Source organism: Zonotrichia albicollis, unplaced genomic scaffold (assembly GCF_047830755.1).
Source record: "Zonotrichia albicollis isolate bZonAlb1 unplaced genomic scaffold, bZonAlb1.hap1 Scaffold_254, whole genome shotgun sequence".
In the NCBI taxonomy this organism is placed as follows: Eukaryota; Metazoa; Chordata; class Aves; order Passeriformes; family Passerellidae; genus Zonotrichia; species Zonotrichia albicollis.
Window position 1 is genome coordinate 5,098,718 of NW_027428428.1, and position 23,733 is coordinate 5,122,450.

At 54.2% G+C, this 23,733-nt stretch overlaps 1 protein-coding gene across 1 annotated transcript; it reads right to left on the minus strand.

Annotated features, from left to right (window-relative positions):
• Positions 1-18,459: 18,459 nt before the first annotated feature.
• LOC141727818 (olfactory receptor 14J1-like) lies at positions 18,460-19,191 on the minus strand. The gene has a single exon (XM_074534106.1). The coding sequence runs from the start codon at positions 19,189-19,191 to the stop codon at positions 18,460-18,462; it is 732 nt and encodes a 243-aa protein (XP_074390207.1).
• Positions 19,192-23,733: the final 4,542 nt, after the last annotated feature.

Below are 23,733 nucleotides of genomic sequence, written 5' to 3' on the forward strand. Positions count from 1 at the left end.
TTGATGTCAGCAATGTCCAATTGATATGGACCCCCAGCACCTTCTAATGCAGCCTGAAGAGAAAGGAAAATCAAGACTCTTCATGGCTGACAATCAATCAGACTTGGTCCGTACCCCTGCTCAACATTTTCTCTCATCCAACCCCTGACATTCCTATGAATCAGGAATAGTGTGGCCAGCAGGAGCAGGGCAGTGAATCTTCCACTGTGCTCAGCAATGCTTGGGCAGCACCTCAAGTTCTGTCCGATTCCAGACCCCCTGAAATGGGCAATAGAAAAAATTTTGTAGCAGGAAGAGTAACGAAAGAAAAGCCGAAGCCAAGGAAATGCTCAGGGCAATTTGGGGGTGGCTCTCAGGCAGCCCTGGCTCTGAGCAACAGCATCTGCAGTGGCACAGGAAACTCCCAGCTGATGGGAACAAACTTTCTAGCTGAGTGCAGAGGCCCGGACAAAGCTGAGTGGTTTCCCTGGAGTCCCCCAGCCCTTGCTGGCCCCAGGGGCTGATGGCATTTTTGCTCCCTCAGGTTCATGTCCCCACACCAACAGCATGGGGGTGCTCTCCCTGCTCTGTGCAATGCAAACAGGGGCTGCTGAGCCAGTGCTGCCGTGTCTGTGCCTGCAAGGATGGGGCACATGTGTGAGCTGGGGGAGAGGCCAGGGCTGCAGAGGGGGGATGTTGTTGGCAGCTCCATGAGGACGCTCTGGGATGCTGCCCTGGGCTGTCCAGAGCACTGGGGATGGATCAGCCCCTGCTCTGCTGCTCCTTCCCCGTCTGCCCCAGGGCCCTTGCAGAGCCCCAGCCATGCTGTTTGCCCCCAGCCTGCCCACGGCCAGCCTGGGGCTGCTCACAGGGCTTTTCTGTGCTAATTGGCTTGGGAGTGTTCTTGAGAGAGCCTGGGCAAGCAGCCTGGAGCCCCCAGGGCCTGGGCTGAGGCGTCAGCGCTGCCCCAGCAGTGCCCATGGCCTGTCCCTGCTGCAGTCCCAGCACTGCCACCCCCAGGGCTGTGCCCGGCCCCGATAGCACTCAGGCCCTGCAGCAACACCAGGGCCACCAGGGCAGCGGGGCAAGGCCACGGCAGCAGCACTGGCAACACCAAGTGCTGCTGCTGCTGCGGGGCACAGCTGCTGGGCCAGCACTGATCTGCCCCCAGCTCTGCACACAGACATTGCTGCTGCAGCTCCAGAGAAGGCAACAATAGGGGGATCACCTGTGAAAACTCTGCTGGGAGATCCTTTAGCTCCTTTAAAGCCACTAAGAGACCAGCTCCTCATTGACACAGTCTGAGGCTCTAGTGAATACTAGAGAAACAAAATAAGAAATTGCAGAAAAAATGGCCTTGGTTTAGGGAGAATTAAAAAATGAAAACAGAACAACAACAACAAAAAAAAAACAATCCAACAACAAGTACCAAACATTACTTTTATTTCAAAACATATGCAGATATTGGCAACCAGTTTAATGTTTCCTAAATGGTCCACTCATCAGTGTCCACACTGCAGCCTTGAGCTCCTGGTTCCTCAGGCTGTAGATGAGGGGGTTCAGGGCTGGAGGCACCACTGAGTACAGAACTGACAGGGCCAGATCCAGGGCTGGGGAGGACATGGAGGGGGGCTTCAGGTAGGAAAACGCTGCAGTGCTGAGGAACAGGGTGACCACAGCCAGGTGAGGGAGGCAGGTGGAAAAAGCTTTGTGCCGTCCCTGCTCAAAGGGGATCCTCAGCACAGCCCTGAAGATCTGCACATAGGAGAAAACAATGAACACAAAACAGCCAAATGCTGAACAGGCACTAATTGCACTGAGTCCCAGCTTTTGGAGAGCGCTGGTGTGTGAGCAGGAGAGCTTGAGGATTGGGGGCACATCACAGAAGAACTGGCCCAGGGCATTGCCTTGGCACAGGGGCAGGGAAAATGTATTGGCTGTGTGAATGAGAGCAGTGAGAAAGGCACTGGCCCAGGCAGCTGCTGCCATGTGGGCACAAGCTCTGCTGCCCAGGAGGGACCCGTAGTGCAGGGGTTTGCAGATGGACACGTAGCGGTCGTAGCACATGATGGTCAGGAGGAAATAATCTGCTGAGATGAAGAAGAGAAAGAAAAAGAGCTGAGCAGTACATCCTGTGTAGGACACATCCCTGGTGTCCCAGAGGGAATTGTGCATGGCTTTGGGGACAGTGGTGCAGATGGAGCCCAGGTCGCTGAGGGCCAGGTTGAGCAGGAAGAAGAACATGGGCGTGTGCAGGTGGTGGCCGCAGGCTATGGCGCTGATGATGAGGCCGTTGCCCAGGAGGGCAGCCAGGGAGATGCCCAGCAAGAGGCAGAAGTGCAGGAGCTGCCGCTGCCGTGTGTCTGCCAATGCCAGCAGGAGGAAGTGCCTGATGGAGCTGCTGTTGGACATTCCTTCACTCTGGGCATTGTGGAGTGTAGAAAAAAGACATTGAAAAGCTGAGACCAAGCTCTTGGAATCAACCCTATACGGTTATTTTAGGAATTCCCTCAAAACTACTTCTCTGCCTGTGGGGAAACTTCACTCAAGTATGTTTATTCTTGAGCTTGGGTTTATGCTCCTGAGTTACTGATTCACCTTATGCACTGCTCTCAGCCTGAACCCTGGAGAAGCCCAAAGGGAAAACAGGGCTCCCTCTGCCCCATTGCAGTCAGACCTGCTGGTCCCCACAAAGGTGCACTTTGCCCATTCCACCTCCCTGTAGTTCAGGGTGATCCAACATAAACTGAGCTTGAAAAAATAAGTCGAGTTTTTAAAGACGTCAGATTAAAAGTCAATTTCTCTAAGCCCTTCTCTCTTTCCCTATGCAGCTAGACAGGGAGATATGCCAAGGGTTGGTCTGGCTCTCTGCTGCCTGGAGTTGTGCCTACTGGGAGCTGATTCTCTCTATCCAAGCCCTGTCCCTGCCAGTGCTGCCCGAGTCCAGCCCAGCCCTGGGGGCTCAGCTCTGCCCTGCAGACCCCTCCCAGCACAGGGCACTGCCCAGGAGCCTCTCCCTGGCACGAGGGCCTTTAGGGCAGGGCAGACAAACAGAGATGCTGCAAGCTAAGGTGCTGCTGCTGCTGTCTGTAGGGAGAGGAGGCTAAGAAGGCACTTTCTGAGGGAGATCTGAGGCCCATCAGCTGATGCCCAGGGTGACAGTGCAGGAGTCTCAGTGACACAGCCAAAGCTGACAGCCCCTTTCCCTTCCCTTTAGGACAAAGCTGAGAGCAGCCCTGGCCATGCAGCACCATCTCCAGAGCAGGAGGAATCTGCCCTGATGGGGGTGGCTCCTTCCACCTCCAACTTCTCTCCTGCAGCCTCCATGGGGAGCTGCCAGGCAGGCTGAGAGCTGCCCCTGGCAGGTGGCACATGCCCTGGGCTGGCCAAGAGCCCCGAGGGCTGCAGGAGCTGCTCTGCAGGACAGCCCTGGGCAGCCCTGGCTGCAGCCCCAGCTTCAGCCCCTGCAGCTGTCCCTGGCAGCAGGAGCCGTCCTGCCCTGTCCCTCTGACGGTGCCCAGGGCAGCCCCGCTCTGCAGCACATCCTCCTCCTGTGCCACAGAGAAACTGGGAGAGTCCTCCTGACACATCCCCCAGGCTGTGGGGTGTGCTGGCTTCAGGAGATCCCTCCAGGAGCACAAGGAACATTGCCCCGCACCCACACACTCACCATGCACAGGGCTGTGAAGATCTTTCCCCAAGTGAAGTCTCAGCTCAATGTCTTCCCAATCCTGATTGCCTTCAGCCTGTCTCTGCCTGGCTCCTGTCCCCTCAGTGCCTGCAGGCAGAGCCCTCAGCCTGCTGGGCTGGGAGAGGAGCTCGCCCTGGGAAGAGCTGTTCCTTTAAAGCTCAGCAGCACAGACACAGCACAAGGACTTTAATGAGCCTCTTGGGGATTTGGTGTTGTTTACATCAGACTCAGTCCCTGAGAGTGTCTTCAAAAACTTCTCAAGAACTAAAACTTAAATTGAAAGTCTGAAGTTAACTGAAGTTTTAATGGTTCCCACTGAGGAACACGACTGAGAAAGTGTCCCCAAGTTCCAGTTAGTGCAGAACACTGGAGGCAGTGATGACAGCTGGGGACAAAAAAGGCAAAGGTGTCTCTGGTGCTGAGCAAAGCTGGATGTGTTTGAGGAATGCAAAGGACCAAGGCCTGAGCCCCAGCCCCTGGCCGAGCAGATCCTGTCCCTCCCTCCTTGCTCAGGGCTCTTCCCGGGATGGGCACTGGCATGTGGGGGTGTGCAGTGCCAAGGGCAGGAGCATGGGGCGGCCCCTGCCAGGCTGCTGAGCAGGGACAAGGAGGCAATGAGGCCCCAGGCCTGCAAGGGTCACTTGTCTCCTGCTCCTGCCTCAGGCCCAGGCCCAGCAGCCATGGCCAAAGTGCTGCCCAAGGTGGCTCTGGCAGGGCTGTCTTGCAGCTGCTTCCCATCCCTGTGCCCTGAGCAGCCCAGGCTGTCCCACGGTGTCCCTGCCCTGCGCCTCTGTCCCTGCAGGCTGTCGGCATCCCCCGGCTGCCCCACCTGGCTGGGCCCTTCCTTTGCTGCCAGCTCTGCCTCCTGCCTGCCTCTGCCGGCCCACACAAAGCCCGTGGCTGACCCAGACTCCTTCTGGGGGCTATGTTGCACCACAGCCCTGCCCTGGGAGGGAAATTCCTTTGTCCTTCTGTCCAGTCCCTATCTCCTCAGTGGCAATTTACATTAAGTTTTTCCATTTTTGTCCCTGTTTACTATTATATTTAAAAGATCCACCGTCTCTGAAACCTCCCTTCAATCCCTCCCAGGGCTCTCCTCTGCTGTTCTCAGTCCCGACCCCAGTGAGCACAGAGCCCCTCTATCCCTTTACAGTGCTCGTGTGCTTGAGGCCATGATGCACTGAGGTGCCTGGACAAGAAGGACGGTTCTTTTCTACAGGAAGGAAACCACAGAGCCCCAGAGTTTTGAAGGCTGATCAGAGGCAGCCCCAAGGAGGCCAAGGCCAGCCAGACCTGTTTGTCTTCAGAGCTTTTGTCTGGGAGCAATCCTTGGATAGACAGAGTTTGGGACGCCAAATCCTAGTTTTTTCCATGAGCACCTGGACAAGAAGGACAGTTCTTTTCCATAGGAAGGAAAGTACAGAGCCCAAGTATTTCACAGGCAGGTGAGAGCTGGCCCTCAGGAAGCCAAGGGAACCTAGACAGTCCTGGCAGCTTTTGTCTGGGAGCTATCCTTGGATACAAGGAATTTTGGAGGCAGATTCCCAGTTTTGGCCAGAGACACCTACATCAAAAGATGTCTTTTTCAATGGAAAGAAAAGCACATCCTTCCAGTGTTTTGAAGGCAGATGAGAGGTGGCCCCCAAGATGCCAAGGCCATCCAGAGGAGTCTGTTCTGGCAGGTTTTATATAGAAAGAATCTTTGGATTTAATCAAATATGAAGGTAAAATCCTAATTTTGGCCATGAACACCTGGAGGAAAAGGAGAGTTCTTTCCCACAGGAAGGAAAGCACTGAACTCCAGGGTTTTAGGGGCAGATGAGAGGCAACCTTCAACATGCAAGGTCAGCTGGACCAGTCAGGCCAAGCCAACCAGACCTCCTTGGTGCCCTGCAGCACCACAATTGTCCCTTGGTTCCATAAGCCCCCATAGTATCAAAACAGGTCTTTGTTTTCATGAGGCCCAGTGACACCACAAGCAGTGGTCTTGGTTTGGAAGATGTGGGAATATGCTCTGAGCCCAGTGCCCATGGTGCTGGTCTCTTCCGCCCGAATTTTCTTGATGAATTGGCAGACCAGCTGTAGGAGAAGGGCAAGAAGCCAGGGATGTTGCAGGGAATGCTCCAAGCACGGTGACAGCAGGCCCAGCCCAGGTGGGGATGGCTGCCAGTACCTGGGCTGTTCTGCGGAAGAGGCCACGGGCGGGGTCCTGCTCTTGTGTGCGCTGCAGGGCTGCACCTGGCAAAGAGCGAGCGCAGCCAGAGCTGAGGGGCTGCGGGAGAGGCCGGAGAACCCAGCCCAGCCCTGCGCTCCCCAGGCAGGGACAGCCCCTGGATGCCCCAGGGGATGGAGCACGGCCCCTGCGGGGTGTCTACCCAGCCCCTCTTCTGTCCTGTCCGTGGGCATGGGATGGGATTGGGTGGGATGGGATTGGGTGGGATGGGATGGAATGGTGCCAAGTTGGCTGCGGGCACCAATCCTGTGGGCCCGCTCTGCCACTCACTCTCCTGCGGCAGCTCAAATGGCACCACCGCTTTGGTTTGATGTGCTGGAGCAGCTCCAGGGCCTTCTTCCTCCTCTTCCCCCCAGGCCACCTGTGGTAGATAGGGACAGGCAATCAGAAGATCTCGTGATATAACGGGAAGTCAGGGCCCCTGTTCCCTTCGATAAGAAATTAACATAGGAATGTAGCCCCCTAAAGCGAGTGCCAGTAACTTTCCATTCCTAACCCAGTAACTTTCCACTCCTTACTAACCATAGATGGTAAAGACAGACCCCCTCTGATAATAATAATTTTATAATCTAGAAAAACCCCTAGATTATAAAACCCCATGAGAAGAGATAATAAAGGCCTTTTGACCGTCCACCACATTGGTGCCTGCGTGTTTCATTGGCCTGAGCAACCCTGGAGAGTGGGTCGCCGTGCCGTTTCCTTAGAACCAGGTGGCCTTGCCTTGTATCAGAAGGCAACATCTGGTGCCAAAACCCCGGAAGCCAATCAGCGCCCGGGGAATGGGGTTTCGCCTGGACAGAGGGCAGTGGCTGTAGCGGCGGGCCCGACTATAGCGGGAGGGGGTCACCTCCGGACCAGCGTGGACCATGGAATCCACAGTGAGGGTTGTAAGTCAGGCTCATGAGCAATGGGGAATTAAATGTGAGCTCAGGAATTCTAATCTTGCTATTGCAAGGCTCCTAGAGCTGGGGACGATCAAACGTCCGGTAAATATATTATATTCGGAAGCGTGGGAGAAGCGCACTGCCGCCTCAGCAGAGGACACTTAGGCCGCAGGCAGTGGTAAAAGCCTCAAAGCGTGGGGGAAAGTAGAAGAGGCCCTACGCAAGGCAACAGAAGAACAGGAGACATGGAAAGCCGGGCGTACACATTTATTAGCTACACCAAAGCTGGGAGTTGGGGCCGTGATGCTGACCGCCTCTGAGAGCGATCGGATTGAAGGCGGGAATATGCTGGGGCCGGGCGCGTTCCACCCCTTCCTGAGCCCGGGGTCCAGACCCCCCGGAGCCCCCAGGAGACCCCCCGGAACACCCAGGGGACCCACCGACCCTCCTGCGGAGCCTGCCTGGGTCCCAGCCCCCCCACGGAACCTTCCGAAAAATCCACGGTTTCTCTATCCGACCCTTCCTCGCCGGTCGCAGATCCGGCGCAGGAGGCAGAGCAGCGCGCGCGATCCTTCTGTCAGGCACTCGCAGAAGAGGCGCGGAACGTGGCCGGATTGTCGGACCCCGCCGGGATTTGTACAAACTGGCCCCCGCCATATGCGTTTGAAAATGGCGCTGAACTGCATGGCAAGGGCAGAAGGGAGGAGGTGGGGGGCGGAGTGCAGTCAGCTTGCTTAACAACGCGTGCGCGGGCGAGTGGGGAGAAGGGGTGGCCCGCATGGTGGAGCGTAAGACCAATCAGAGCGCTCTATTCAAATTAGGTCCTTATAGGGCAAGGACCTCCCCCAGCAGGAGGCGGGGGGAGCCCAGGGGGAGGGAACGGCACCACCCCCGAAGGGAGGAGCGGGGTCGAAGCCGCACAAAATGGCACAGAGCGCCAGAAATGCGCCGGCAGTCAGCTTCCGCCTCAGAGTCAAGTAACAGCTGCTCAGACAGCTTGGAAGAGCTGAGTGAGCCCGGCTGGGACTCGGAAACCAAGAGAGCAGAATTAATACGGTTTCGAGCAAAACCGAATAAAACTTTAAACAATATTGGGAAACAATCGCAACACAAACTCACCGATTGGGGAAAAACAAAGCTTGTGGGGACCGGGCACCGGCAGCCTCCATGCACGCTTCCCTGGTGGGGGTTGCCGGAGCACAGGGGAACCAACAAAGGGCATATACTCCAGTTAACCCAAAAGAAGCCAAAGCAATTTCAGAAAAAGGGACCAGCTCAGCTGTAGTACCCACTCTTGTGGACGACCTTTCTAGCAATAACGATCTGCTCATTTTTGATATTACGCAAATAAGCCGCATGCTTTTTGATGGGGCGAGGCGGATTGTATTTTAGCAGGAGTGGCAGGACGACCGCGTTAGCCCAGGCTTCTGGGGAAGGGCAGCAACTCAGCGAGCTGTCCCCAGCCGGCACAGCTTTCCCCGGCAGCACCCTCACTCCAAGCACGCCCGAGAGGGATCTGTAGGAGCTGCGGGAAGACTACTCGCTAGGGAATGCAGATCCAGGCCCCAGGGAAACGGGAAAGGGAGGGGGCAGCCAGGAGATCACCTGGTGTCCACAATCACAGAAACCCTCCAGACCAAAGGCTTCGAGATCGCGAGCCCAAAAATCAAGAGAGGACCCTGCGTGACCTTCCTGGGAGTGGGGATCACAAGCTCCTACGTGACACCCCCCGAGGCGAAGGTCAGTCGAGACATCAAAACACTCCACGATGTGCAACGCCTGGTGGGATCACTGCAGGGGCTTCGCAACATCGTCCTGATTCCTCCCGAGGTCGTGGACCCTCTATATGACCTCCTGAGAGGAAAGCACCCCTGGGAACTCAAGGAGCTGACGCCGCAAGCAACGAGCCCCCTTGACTTTATCGAAAGCCAGATGTCCACTGGCACACTCGCCAGGTGGAACCCAGCCATGCCACTGGACTTATACGTTCACTTTACACTGAGGGGGGGGGTGGGAGCACTGACTCAAGGACCTTCTGAAAAGGCCCGACCAATTCAATGGGTGGTTCTCGGAAGACCTGCTCGTGCTTTCTCCTCGGGAATCAAATGCATCTCTAACCTCATCATGAAAGGCAGGAAACTCGCTTTGAAACACCTAGGGACTAAGCCGACAAGCATCCACCTTCCATTTCGCAAGCGACTGACCTCGGAGTCAGCCACAATATCGGAGTACCTAGCCCTTGCTCTCACCGGCTTCGGAGGAGAAATCTCCTACTCCTCCAAGCCACCCTGGACTAAGCTGCTGACCACTGTCGACATGGACATACTGCCAAAAGTCATGGACCAACCGCAGCCAGGACCGACGGTCTTCACAGACGCTTCCTCCATGACTTCAACCGCAGCAGCAGTGTGGCAGGCAGGAGAGCAATGGCATTGCGTCAAAGTGTGTGACCCCACACTGTCAGTGCAACAGCTGGAGGCGACAGCAGTCGTCTTGGCGTGCGGACTCTTTCAAGAGGAACACCTTAACATAGTAACGGACTCTATATTCGTGGCAAGGCTTTGCCTAGCCATGGCAGGACCAGGAGTGTCTACATCAGCAGCAGCCCTAATGCTGGAAGAAGCACTCTCCTCGCAACAGGGCACTGTGTCAGTCATTCACGTTAACAGCCACGACCCAGTCAAAGGTTACTTCCAGATCGGCAACGACAAAGCGGACGCCGCAGCAAAAGGCGTATGGACGTTGCAGGAAGCTCGTCAGCTGCACGAGTCACTCCACATCGGAGCCAAAGCACTGGCGAAGAGATGCGGGATCCTGACCGCAGACGCAAAACACGTGGTAGCCACTTGTCCTCATTGCCAGAAGTCACCCCCATGGACCAGTGGGGTCAACCCGAGAGCTCTCAAGCCTTCAGAGATCTGGCAATCGGACTTCACCTGGTGTGAACTGCTGAAGCCCCGAGCATGGCTTGCAGTGAGAGTGGACACTTATATCGGAACGATCATAGCCACACAGCACCCCAAAACAAACTCCAAGGCCACAATTCAGCACTGGCTGACAGCCATGGCTTGGCTTGGTATTCCCAAACAGATCAAAATGGACAACGGGTCCAATTTCACCTCCAAACCAGTACAGGAATTCGCCTCAAAATGGGGCATCACATTAGTGCAAGGCACCCCGTATTACAGTACCGGGCAGGCCATAGTAGAGAGAGCAAATCAGACCCTGAAAACCAAGCTAGAAGTATTGGCGAAAGCAGAGGGCTTTGCCAATGGCATTCCCTCGGGAGATCAAGCGCGCATGCTGGCGACTGCTTTGCTAGCACTGAATCAGTTCCCTAGGGGAGACGAAACAAACAGTCCCGTTCTAAAACACTGGGCCACCTGAGCGCTAGAGGAGGGCCCACAGGTGGTAATTAGAAACGAGCTGGGTGAATGGGAACAGGGCTGGAAGCTGATGCTCACAGAGAGAGGGTACGCTGCTGTCAAAAGGGACAGCAAAGTCAGATGGTGTCCACTTAAACTGACGAGAATTGTGAGTTTCTGTTTACAGGACATGCTCATAGGACGTCCTCGTGATGCGTACATGCCCATCCCAGAGGAAAGTGACAGACCACCGAGCCACCAGGCAGCGCCCGAGAGACCTGCACGGGTGAGACACAAGCATCAAAGGTGTTTCTGTGTGATTTTGCTGTTGGGGCTTGTTGCCAGAGGACAAGCCAGCCCAGATCACTACGCCCACCAGCCTTTCAGGTGGGTCATACGTCACCTTAGTAGTGACAAGGCGCTCAGGGAAACCACCACACCAAACGCCCCATCCTTCGTGCTCCGCGTTACCTACCGGTTCCCAAGACAACCAAAGGTAGACCCCAATTCCCCACAAGCCACACACATGTACCTATCCTACTGGTGCCCAGCTTCAATCCCAGGAAAAAGCTACTGCAATCACCCAGGGTGGGGATATTGTGGGCACTGGGGCTGCGAGACCATAGTTTCAGATGCCAGACCGTCGGGGCCTGGGTGGGATCCACAAGAGCCCGACAAATTCTTACAGTTCGCCTGGGCACCCAGCGGCTGCAAAACACCCGTCTTCCTCCAGGGAAGCTTTTATCGCAATCACCATAAAATCCCAAAAATTCGGAAATGCACTAGCTATAACATGACAGTCTTGCAGCCACATCACCCCAGTTGGGCCATAGGCCGAATGTGGACAGTTGTCCTTCAAGGGTCAAAAGAAAGAGTGAATGTGTGAATTATCAGGCTCCAACCGTCAGCGCCCTGAGCGGTCGGACCCAACAAAGTGATTATAAGCTTGCCGAAAGGGAAAAACGCAACCTACCCTAAAACCCTACCCACTGGAGTCAGCAAAGTCCCAACTGGCCGTGCGGAGGCCTTTCAGACAAACCGCGCTGCCAGGTCGCACTCAGACCCAATCCTTCGTAATGTTAGAAGCTACCTTTATATCCCTGAATGAATCCAATCCTAACTTAACCGAATCCTGCTGGCTTTGCTACGAATGTCAAACCTCCCTTTTATGAAGGAATCACTTTAAACACTCCCTTCAGTTACTCCACAGCTGATGCCCCTCACCAGTGCAGATGGGAAACCCCTCGCAAAGGAATCACCCTGAGTCAAGTCACAGGCCAGGGCAGATGCTTTGGCAATGCAACCCTAGCTTGGCGGAGAGGCAACGTCTGCACCAAAGTCGTCAAGCCTAACAGGAAAAACAGTAAGTGGGTAGTCCCATCCACACCTGGGATGTGGGTTTGCCAGCGATCTGGAGTGAGTCCCTGTGTGTCCCTTGCCAAATTTGATGACTCTAATGACTTTTGTGTCCAAGTTCTGATTGTTCCTAGGGTCCTGTACCACTCAGACGAAGAAGTGTACCACCTTTTTGAGGAACCCAGCCGGCTCCACAAAAGAGAAATAATAACAGGTGTAACTATTGCGATGTTGCTCGGTTTAGGAGCAGCAGGAACGGCAACGGGTGTCTCAGCCCTAGCGACACAGCACCAAGGACTGTCCCAGCTGTAAATGACCATCGACGAGGACCTGCAAAGGATCGAGAAATCCATCTCCTTCCTGGAGAAGTCAGTCTCCTCTCTCTCAGAGGTGGTCTTGAAGAACAGGCGAGGTCTGGATCTCCTGTTCATGCAGCAAGGAGGCCTGTGTGCCGCCTTGAAAGAGGAGTGCTGCTTCTATGCAGACCACACAGGAGTCGTAAGAGACTCCATGGCAGAACTCAGAAACAGACTGGCTCAGAGGCAGAAGGACAGGGAAGCCCAACAGGGCTGGTTGGAGTCCTGGTTCAATCAATCACCATGGCTAACCACTCTGATTTCTACCCTAATAGGTCCATTGGCATTGCTGCTTCTAGCGGTTACCTTCGGACCTTGCCTGCTGAACAAGCTGGTCTCATTCGTTCAGGCCCGCCTGGAACGGGCCAACATCCTGTTCATCGGCTGGCGAATCCAGCCAGGGAACACTGCCAGCCACAAGTCCTAAACTTGACTGGCGAAAACTTATTCAGATTTACCAAACCCCCTTTTCCTTATCGAACTGCAACCTTTTACCTCATTTCAGTATATGACTACCTCATTCATTTGTGAAAAAGGGGGGGGAGATGTAGCAGGTAGGGCCTGGCGTTCGGAAGATCTCGTGATGTTACGGGAAGACAGGGCCCCTGTCCCCTTAAATAAGAAAATTAAAATAGGAATGTAACCCCCTGAACCAGATGCCAGTAACTCTCCACTTTGCCAGTAACTTTCCATTCCCTACTAACAATAGATGGTAAAGACAGACCCTTGCCTGACGTAGAAGCCCCTTAGACTATAAAACCCCACGAGAAGAGAGAATAAAGGCCTTTGACCGTCCACCATGTTGGTGTTAGCGTGTTTCTTAGGCCCGAGCGACCCTGGGGAAGGGGGTCGCCGTGCTGTGTCCTGAAACCAGGCCGCCTGCCTTTTATCAGAAGGCAACAAGGGCCCCACAGTGTCACAATGGCCCTTTGTTGCCTTCTATCAGAAGGCAACAAGGGCCCCACAGTGTCACAATGGTCCCTTGGCCTCACAGGGCCCCACAGTGTCACAATGGCCCCTTGGTCTCACAGGGCCCCACAGTGTCACAATGGTCCCTTGGTTCCATGGCCCTGTGCTGCTGCATTCCCCCCTCCCCTTCTCAGGCCACCCTGCCAGCTGAGAAATGCTCCCTGGGGCTCGGCCTTGGCCAACAGCCCCTGGGCTCAGCTCCTCTGCAGCTCATCACAAACACTGTCTGCTCCAGGCACTGCTGCTGCCCAACCAGCTCCTGGGTTCTGTAGCAGAAGCCCTAGGAACTGTTTTTGTTCCCTCCGTGGCACAACATCCCTCTTCTCACCCTGCCAAAGAAAGCTGTTGGTGCCAAGTGCAGCCAGGATGAGCCATTGCTGGGACTGAAGCCCCTCTCTTGGGGTATTGGAATATGAAACCCAATATAACCAGTTAGATGGTGCCTGGGCCAGTTCTGACCTTCGCTGCTGGGCCAAAGGCAGCACTGCGGTGTTTTACCCCAGAGATATCTTGGCTGCTGGAGAGTGCAGCGGGGCAAGTCCAGGCTTGTCAGGACTCCGTTTACCTCAGGAGAGAGAGCTTCTGGCGATGGTGGAGAGAAAGGGAGTGGATTCTGCTAGAAGGTTGCCAGATGTTTATTCCATGGGTACAGAGATGTCTGCACCGGGCCACTGCTGCTAACAGAATGGAGGCCACATGGTCTCATTCACATTTTAAGCTCAGGACAGGGGAAGGGGAGGGGACAGGTGAGCCACCAACCAGGTGAAGGGGCAGGGTCTCAAGGGACTAGGGACACCTATCACACGACGCCTTGCTGGTATGTTAGCCTGATTGACAGGGCACACTCAGCGAGGGGCGAGGGGGAAGGGAGAAGGTAAAACAGGACATTGCAACACACCGCAACACTCTATGGTGTCACACCCTACTCTATGACACCAGAGTCAGCTCTGTGATGTAACAATCCCTTCAATGATGTCAATAAACCCTCTCTATGACTTCATACTGCCACTCTGTAATGTCACAGCACATATTTTGACATCACAGCCTGCTCTGAGATGTCATACAGCCATGGCATGATGTCACAGCCTGCTCTGTGATGTCACAGAATCCCCTCTATGATGTTGTAGCTGCTCAGTGACCTCTCACAACAAACTCTGTGATGTCATTGCCCAATCTGTGACCTCACACAGCCCACTCTGTGCTGTCACACAGCTCCTTGCTGACATCACAGCTGCTCTGTTCCTCTATGACACAGCCACAGAGGTGCTGCTGTGACACAGCCCCCTCGGGGCCATCCCACAGCCCCTCCTGTCAGTGCTGAGCCGCTGTGAGCTCTGTCTGTGCCCTGCTGGTGTCCCTGAGGGGCCCTGGCAGTGCCCCAGCCCTGCTGGGCTGTGCACAGGAGCTGCTCCTGACCAGAGCTGTCTCTCTGCAGTGCTGCCCTTGCCAGGAGCTGCCTCTGGGCCAGGAGCCCAGCCCAGCTCAGCAGCACAGACACAGGGACTTTAATGAGCCTCTGGGGCTTTGGTGCTCTTTCTGTCTGCCATTGCCAAAGTGCTGCCCAAGTTGGCTCTGGCAGGGCTGTCTTGCAGCTGCTGCCCATCCCTGTGCCCTGTGCAGCCCAGGCTGTCCCACGGTGTCCCTGCCCTGCGCCTCTGTCCCTGCAGGCTGTCGGCATCCCCCGGCTGCCCCACCTGGCTGGGCCCTTCCTTTGCTGCCAGCTCTGCCTCCTGCCTGCCTCTGCCGGCCCACACAAAGCCTGGGGCTGATACCAAAAGGGTTAATTCAATCTTTACAGTGCCTGTGGACTTTCAGCAGAGAAACGAGGCAGTCAGGGGCTGCTTTCCCAACAGGAGTGGTTGGAAGAGAAGATGAAGACATCTGACTCAAGAATGCAGTGATAGAAAAATCAAGGACTGAATCTGGGAATTTGTGGTTGGTTTTATGGAAATGGGTAAATTTTAATATACACATAGTGACTGTATATAAGCAATACACTGGTAGAATCACATGTCCACCTAAGCAGTCATCACTCACTGGACCTTAGGCCTGAATAAATGATGCTCTCTTAAACACTAAATTAGTGTTAAGGTGTCTTATTCTGATATTGTGGACATTTGGTGACAGCAGAGGCTGACAGAACCAAGGATCCAGCTGTGACACTTGGAACCTCATGGAACAAAGGGTCCATTGTGATGCAGTGGAACCCCATGGAACCAAGAGTCCACTGTATCAGAGCAAGGCCTCGTGGAACCCGGGAGACCATTGCTGACAGTATGGAAGTTCATGGAGCCATGGGATCATTGTGAGAGTTTGGGGCTGCATGGAACCAATGGTCCATTGTGCCACTGCAGAACCTTCTGGAGTCAAGGTGGTCATGTTATGCTATGGAACCTCATGGAACAAAGGATCCATGGTGATGCTGTGGAACTCAGATCATTGTTGACAATGCGAAAGCTCATGGAACCAATGGTCCATTGTGACACTGCAGAACATTCTGGAATCAAGGGGATTATGTTATGCTATAGAACCTCATGGAACAAAGGATCCATGGTGATGCTGTGGAACTCAGACCATTGCTGATGGTGCAAAAAGCTCATAGAACCAAGGGTCCATTGTGGCTCTGTAGGGCTTCACAGTACCAAGGAGGCCATTTGGGCAGTGTGGGGCCAAATGGAGCCAAGGGGCCACTGAGACACTGAGGAACCTCATGGAACCAAAGGTCCATTCTTACACTGTGGGGCCCTGTGGATCCAATGGGACCATGGTGACATCATGGTGCTCCATGGAACCAAAGGTCCATTCTTACACTGTGGTGCTCCATGGAACCAAGGGGCCATTCTGATTCTGCTTTGCCTCATGGAACCAAGGGGCCACTACAGCACTGCAGAGCCTTGTTGAAACAAGGCAGCCTTGTGACACTGTGGGCCCCATGGAACCAAGGGTCCATTGAGATATTGCAGGGCCTCATGGAGCGACGGAGACCATAATGAGCCTTTGGAACCCCTTGTAACCAAGGGGCCATTGTAGCACTGGAGGGCCTCAGGGAAACAAGGACACAATAGGGGCATGTGAAGCTCCAAGGGACCAAGGGGGCATTCTTAAGGTGCAGAACCAAGCTGAGACACTCTGGGGCATCATGGAGTTGAGGATCCATTGCGAAACAGCATGGCCTCGTGAAACCAAGGAGGTCATCTTTACACTTTGAGGCCTTGTGAAAGCAAAGGGCCATTGTGGCACTTTGTGTCTTCATGGAACCAAGGAGTCCATTGTGACACCATGAGGCCTGTTGGGCCAAAGGGCAATTGTGGCACTGCGTGGCACCACTGAAACAAGGAGAAAATTGTGACACTATAGAGCCCCTTGGAGCTAAGGATTCATGGGACAATGTGGGACACAGGGACCCAAAGGTCCATTGTGACATTGCAGATCCTTATGAAATACTGAAGACCATTGTGAAACTTCAAGGCCTCATTGAACCAAGGGGCTCTGTAGAACCAAAGAGACCATTTTGACACTGCAATATATTCTACTGAAAACAATGCAGAGAGAATTGTTTTGCCCTGCTTTATTTTCCAGTTTATAAATTGATACCATCAATGTCCAAATGATATTGACCCCCAGCACCTTCTAATGCACTCAGAACAGATATGAAAACCAACATCCTTAATGGATGACAATCAGTAACACTTTCTCCCCACCCCTTCCCCACCATTTCCCTCATCCAACCCCTGGCACTCCTATGGATCAGGAATGGTGTGGCCAGCAGTGCAGGGCAGTGGTTCTTCCCCTCTGCTGGGAAAAGCCAATACATGGTGGTTGGGCAGCACCTTGAGTGCTGTGTCCAGTTCTGGCCCCCCCAATTTAGAAAGGACATGGAGGGGCTGGAGCGTGTCCAGAGAAGGGCAACAAGGCTGGGGAGGGGTCTGAAACACAAGTCCTGTAAGGAGTGGTTGAGTGAGCTGGGGTTATTTGTCCTGGAGAAGAGGAGGCTCAGGGCAGACAAGGTGGAGTCTGTGCACAAGTTGGACTTGATGATCTCCAAGGTCTTTCCCAACCCTGCTGATTCTGGGATTCTCTGAAACCACCCTTGCAGCAGTTGCACGATGTGACCTGGGCCTCCTCTTCAGAGGCTCCAGCAGCCCAGGTCCCTCAGCTTCTCCTGCCAGCCCCAAAGCCCATCCTGTCAGTCCTGCAGAGCCTCTGCAGCTCCTCCTCATTGCCCAGAACAGGGAGCCCCAGAGCCAGACACAGCAGCCCAGATGTGCCCCCCTGGCCTGGGGTGCCTCTGGCAAGGGAGCAGCACCAGGCACTGCAGGAGCCTGCAGACAATTCCTGCAGCACTTGTAGGATGATCCTGCTGCCAGGGGACGTTCCCATGGTGCCAGGTCAGGAACTGCAATGGGGAGTGGGGCCAGAGAGGAAAGGGCAAACAAGGATGGGCTGTATGCAGGGGAGGGAACAGGGGTGGGAAGTAGAAAGAAATTTGTATCAGGAAGAGTAAAGAAAGCAAAGGTGAAGCCAGGGAAATGCTCAGGGCAGTTTGGGGGTGTCTGCCAGGCAGACCTGGCTCTGAGCAACAGCATCTGCAGTGGGACAGGAAACTGCCACTGATGGGAACAAACTTTCTGGCTGACTGCAGAAGCCAGGACAAAGCTTAGTGGTTTCCCTGCTGTCCCCCAGCCCTTGCTGGCCCCAGGGGCTGATGGCATTTGTGCTCCCTCAGGTTCATGTCCCCACACCAACAGCATGGGGGTGCTCCTGCCTGCTGTGTGCAATGCAAACAGGGGCTGCTGAGCCAGTGCTGCCGTGTCTGTGCCTGCAAGGATGGGGCACCTGTGTGAGCTGGGGGAGAGGCCAGGGCTGCAGAGGGGGAATGTTGTTGGCAGCTCCATGAGGACGCTCTGGGACGCTGCCCTGGGCTGTGCAGCGCACTGGGGATGGATCAGTCCCTGCCCAGCTGCTCCTTCCCGTCTCCCCCAGGGCCCTTGCAGAGTCCCAGCCATGCTGTTTGCCCCCAGCCTGCCCACGGCCAGCCTGGGGCTGCTCACGGGGCTTTTCTGTGCTGAGGATTGGCCTGGCTGTGTTCTTGAGAGAGCCTGGGCAAGGAGCCCGGAGCCCCCAGGGCCTGGGCTGAGGCATCAGCGCTGCCCCAGCAGTGCCCATGGCCTGTCCCTGCTGCAGCCCCGGCACTGCCACCCCCAGGGCTGTGCCCGGCCCCGAGAGCACTCAGGCCCTGCAGCAACACCAGGGCCACCAGGGCAGCAGGGCAGGGCCACGGCAGCAGCACTGGCAACACCAAGTGCTGCTGCTGCTGGGCACAGCTGCTGGGCCAGCACTGATCTGCCCCAGCTCTGCACACAGACATTGCTGCTGCAGCTCGTGAGGAAAGGGCAACAAAAGGGCATCTCTGCAGAAAAGTCTGCTGGAAGATCCTTCAGTTCATTTAAAGCTACTGAGAGCACAGCCCCTTATTGACACAGTCTTTCAGAACAAGGATGGTGAGAGACACAAAATGAGAAAAGGCAGAAGCAATGACATTTTTTGGTTGACAATATTAAAATTCTAAAACACAATAAAATGACCTCCAAAATGAAACCAACACAAAGGATCAAAGATGATTTTATTAGAAGTGATTTGCAGAAATTGGCCAGCCGTTTAATTTTTTCCGAAAACATCCACTCATCAGTCTCCACACTGCAGCCTTGAGCTCCTGGTTCCTCAGGCTGTAGATGAGGGGGTTCAGGACTGGAGGCACCACCGAGTACAGAACTGACAGGGCCAGATCCAGGGATGGGGAGGACATGGATTGAGGGGGCTTCAGGTAGGCAAACGCTGTAGTGCTGATGAACAGGGAGACCACAGCCAGGTGAGGGAGGCAGGTGGAAAAGGCTTTGTGCCGTCCCTGCTCAGAGGGGATCCTCAGAACCGCCCTGAAGATCTGAACATAAGAGAAAACAATGAACACAAAACAGCCAAATGCTAAACAGTCACTAACTGCAAGAAGCCCCAGTTCCCAGAGGTAGGAATTGGAGCAGGAGAGCTTGAGGATCTGTGGGATTTCACAGAAGAACTGAGCCAGGGCACTGCCATGGCACAGGGGCAGGGAAAATGTATTGGCTGTGTGCATGAGAGCAGTGAGAAAGGCACTGGCCCAGGCAGCTGCTGCCATGTGGGCACAAGCTCTGCTGCCCAGGAGGGTCCCGTAGTGCAGGGGTTTGCAGATGGACATGTAGCGGTCGTAGCACATCACGGTAAGGAGGAAATACTCTGATCCAATGAAGAACATAAAGAAAAAGAGCTGAGCAGCACACCCAGTGTAGGAGATGTCTCTGGTGTCCCAGAGGGAATTATGCATGGCTTTGGGCACAGTGGTGCAGATGGAGCCCAGGTCGCTGAGGGCCAGGTTGAGCAGGAAGAAGAACATGGGCGTGTGCAGGTGGTGGCCGCAGGCTACGGTGCTGATGTTGAGGCCGTTGCCCAGGAGGGCAGCCAGGGAGATGCCCAGCAAGAGGCAGAAGTGCAGGAGCTGCAGCTGCCGCGTGTCTGCCAATGCCAGCAGGAGGAAATGCCTGATGGAGCTGCTGTTGGACATTTGCCTTGGCATGGGGATCTGTAAAAAAGTAATCATGCAATAACTGTGTTTGGAGAGGACTTTAAATATCCCAGCACAGTCTGGGGCCACTTTCCCCCCTCTGCCTGCCAAGGGCTGTGCTGCCTGGAGCTGTCCCTGCCAGCATCTGCTTCCCTGTGCCGAGGGCTGGGCCCTGCCAGTGCTGCCAGAGCCCAGCCCAGCCCTGGGGGCTCAGCTCTGCCCTGCAGACCCCTCCCAGCTCAGGCACTGCCCAGGGACAGCTCTGGCTCTGCAGGCTCTGATGGCAAAATCAGTGCAACCCTGAGGAGGCTGGAGAAGTGACATTGACACTGCCTGTGAGGAGCCCTGTGCTGATTTCTGTCACTGCCTGCTTTATTCAGAGCTCAGATAATTTTTTTTTATTTTTTCTAAACATGAACCGAGAGATGAATATCTACATGCAATTTCCCATCCCAGGAACCCAAAGCAGAAGATTAATAAATTTTTCCCTTTTATGCAGCCCCTGCCTTCCTCCACCCCCTGTATAATCTGCATGGTAATGTTCTGCAGTTAAATGCCGTGCTGGGAGCAATTCTATACAATGCAGCATCCTCCCCACACAAGGAGAACACTTCCAAGCCTGACCAGCTGTCTCCTCCCACCCAGATCTTGTCCCCCCGTGCTGGGAGCAGCTGCCAGGGCTGGCTGAGAGCTGTCCCTGGCAGGCAGCAGAGTCCCTGCCCCAGCACAGCACCCTGGGCTGCAGGACCCTGCTCTGCAGGACAGCCCTGGGCACCCCTGGCTGCTCTGCACAAGAGACAATCAGAGAATGTACTCACAGACTCTGTAGGCACTGGGATGTTCCAGCTTTAGGAGATGGCTCCAGGAGCTGCAGCTGCATTGTCCTGCAGCCAGAGGTTCCTGTGCCAAGGGCTGGCAGTGATTGTGCCCCAGGCACTTCTCAGCACCTTCCCAGCCCTGACTGATTGAAGCTCTCTGTGCCTCTGTGCTGTGCCCAGGGTGGCTGCAGGCAGTGCCCCAGCCCTGCTGCGCTGGCAGAAGAGCTGCTCATCAAGAGAAATGTGCTTTTGAAGCTCTTCTTGGTTACCAGGAGCTCATGGAACCAAAGAGCCAGTGGGACACAGTGGGAAGTTGTGGAACCAAGGGGATCATTGTGGCACTGTTGGGGCCCATGGAACCAAGGGGCCAGTGTGACACTGTGGGGCCTCATGGAAACAAGAGACCATTGTGAGCCTGCAGGGCTGGAACACCCCAGAACACTGAAATGCTGGGGGTAACCAAAGGTTCCTTGACTTGAGTTTGGTGCACAGGAGAAACACCAACCAGATATTCTCAACACAGACAGATGCTAAAGAATACTCTTAATAGCAAGGGATCCACAAGGATCATCAAGTCCAGCTCTTAAGTGAATGGCCCACTCAGGAATTGAACCCACAGCCTCAGTGATACCAGCACCATGCCCTAACCAACTGAGCTAAGAGGTCAAAATTACACAAAATTTTACTGGCAAAATAGAGACAATCAAGGAACTTGGGCTAAGCATTTAATACAACATCCACTTCAACATAAAACTCTTATCAAAGCATTACCGTCATTTACTTAGCCCATTTAACCTAAAAACATTTCCCCTTAAGATGTTAAGTTAGCCAAAAATATTCCAGGTAAGTAGGATTAGAAGAAGAAATAGAGAACAGAAAGACAGAAGATCTACAGAAAGACACACACATAGGTGCCAAATGCTGGGGTTCCAGCATTGCCAAAGAGGAACCCCATTAGAAGGCAGGATCCAGACCACAGGCTGGCCTCATGCTCTGGCTTTTAGCCCCCTGGGCCTTCATGGGCCTGCCCCTGGGGTGGGACTGCCAGTCACTTGCCCAGTCAGAGTCAGAGTAGCACCAGCTCTGCCTGTTGTATTATTGATTGGCAGCTCTGCCAATCAGCAGAAAGTTGTAACATTGTGTGTGTTTTATATGGGTTTATTGTAAAGTTGGTTAGTTTTTATAAGCTAAGATTTTTGTTTGACCCTCAGGTCCCCCCACGTTCTCCCTCCTAATGGTTTGTTCCTCCCACCTGTTACCTGTCAATCATTGTAACCATCCCCTTTATGTCGAGAATCTTTTATGTCAATCATCCCTCACCTAGCACATGATTTTTCTCCCAAGCCTCTTCCCTCCCCTTGGCCCTTCCTATTGGTTCAGTTGTGTCTCTCGCTCCTCCCCTGGGCTTTGTTCATTGGTCCCTCGTGTCTCCTTCCATTACCCCTTCCCCTTTTTAAATGCCTCCCTAACGGCTTTTTCCTGACACCGTTACTGGCCCCGCCTGGGTCAAATAAAGCGCCATGGCATCCACACGCATGTCCGCTCCTTCATTCCTTTACCACAGTTCTTCGCAGTCCTGCTCTCACCTGCATCACCACGCCGCAGACGGAGCCACTACTCGGGATTCTCATGGAGAACCTGGGAGTGGCAGGACTCGTAGTCTCCACCAGTCACTCCGAGAGTGGCTAACCAACCCGTCAGCTCCAGTGGCCACATGTGGGATCTCAGCACCTCAGGACTGAGGTGCCGAGTCACCGAGACCACCCTTGGGGGGCTCGGGAGTCCTGGAATGTTGCCAGAAGTGTCTGGTGGCTGGACTTTGATCCTACACAGGAGACGACACCTGTATGAGGATAGGAGGATTTCACCGGGGTGAATGGTGAAGGGATTAGTTAATTAGAGGGTGAGACACAGGGTTTAGGATTTCTGTACAGGGGGGTTTAGAGAAATAAGATGGAGGAATTGGGGCGTGTCCTGTCCTTCTTTTTCTTCTTCTCCTCCATCTTCTGTGGTGATGGTGGCACTTTGGGATTGGTCATTACTAAAAGTGCACCGGGCAATAAGGGCGAAAGGTATTGGGGAAAAAATGATAAATATTGTACACGTAACTTTGGGTATAAAGATAGGTGACTGTCCAGAGGGCAGGACAGTGTGCTCATGGCTGGCTGCTGAGCAGACCTCTGTCGGGCCGAAAGAAAATCTTTTAGATAAACAATTAATAAACATAGAGACCGAAAGAAGAAGTGAAGCCTCTTCTCGTTCTTTGATACGCGGGCTGCCCCAAGGCCACTCCGGACATTTCCAGGCCCTCCAAACAGCCGAAAACCGGACAGCCACAGGAGCAAGTCTGTGAAAGTTACCACTCCTCCTGCTGTGTGATTGACAGCTCTGCCAGGCCCAGGCTGGGGGCAGGGCTCTGTCCCACCACAAACCAAGGCCCGCCTCAGCCCTGGCCCCACATGGGCATTCCGAGCATCCCAAGGTGTCTCGGGACATTGATCTCATCCAGCCTCTGACAGTGACCATGGTGACATTACAGAACCTCATGGAACCATAGGTCAGTTGTGACAATGGAGATCCAAGGAAACTGTGGTGAGACTGTGGAATTCAGGAATCATGGAATCCAGGAAACCATTTGCAAATCATGGGCCCTATGGAAGCAAGGATCAGTGATCAAACTGAGGTTTGATTGTGATTGATTTAAAATAGAAACAAGGAGCCATTGTTTCACAGTAGGTCTACGTATGACCAATGGACCCTTGTGACTCTGTTGGGGCTCATGAAACCAAGAAGCCATTGTGACATTGCAAGACTTCATGCAATCAAGGAGAATACAGTATGGGGTGGTAGTATGGGGACCCATGAAATCAAGGGACCATGGAACAGGTCTGCCTGCTTTGGCCTCCTGGGGACTGTCTGACAGGTTCCCCTGAATTTGACATGCCAAGGGCCACTTCTCATCCGACTGTGAAGCACTGGGGCTCTGGGTTTTCCTTTCTGTGGAAAAGAACAGTCTTTCTTGTCTAGGCTCCAATGGCCAAAATTAGGATTCAACCTCTAAAATTCCCTATATCCAAGGGTTGCTCCCAAACAAAATTTGCCAATACAATCAATTCTGGCTAGCCTCAGCCTCTCGGGACTGCCTCTCATATGACCCGGGGCTCGGTTCTTTCCTTCCTATGGAGACCACTTTGACACTGCAGGGCATTTTTGAGCAAAAGGGCATTGTTACACTGTAGGAACTTGTGGAACCACGGGGATCATTGTGACACTGCGGAGCACCATGGAGCCAAGGACATCTTTGTGTCTCTCTTGGGCTACATGGTCCCAAGGGCCCAGTGTGAAGCAGCAGGGCTTTGTGGAACCATGAGGCCATTGCTGCATTTCAGGGCCTCATGGAGCCAAAGGGCTCTTGTGATCCTGCGGGGCGCTGTGGATCCATGGAGAACATTGTGACATTGCAAGGCCCCATGGAATCATGGAGACC

Coding starts and splice junctions, on each gene's coding strand:
- LOC141727818 (XM_074534106.1), bottom strand. CDS start 19,191: ATGCATAATTCCCTCTGGGACACCAGAGACATCTCCTACACTGGGTGT.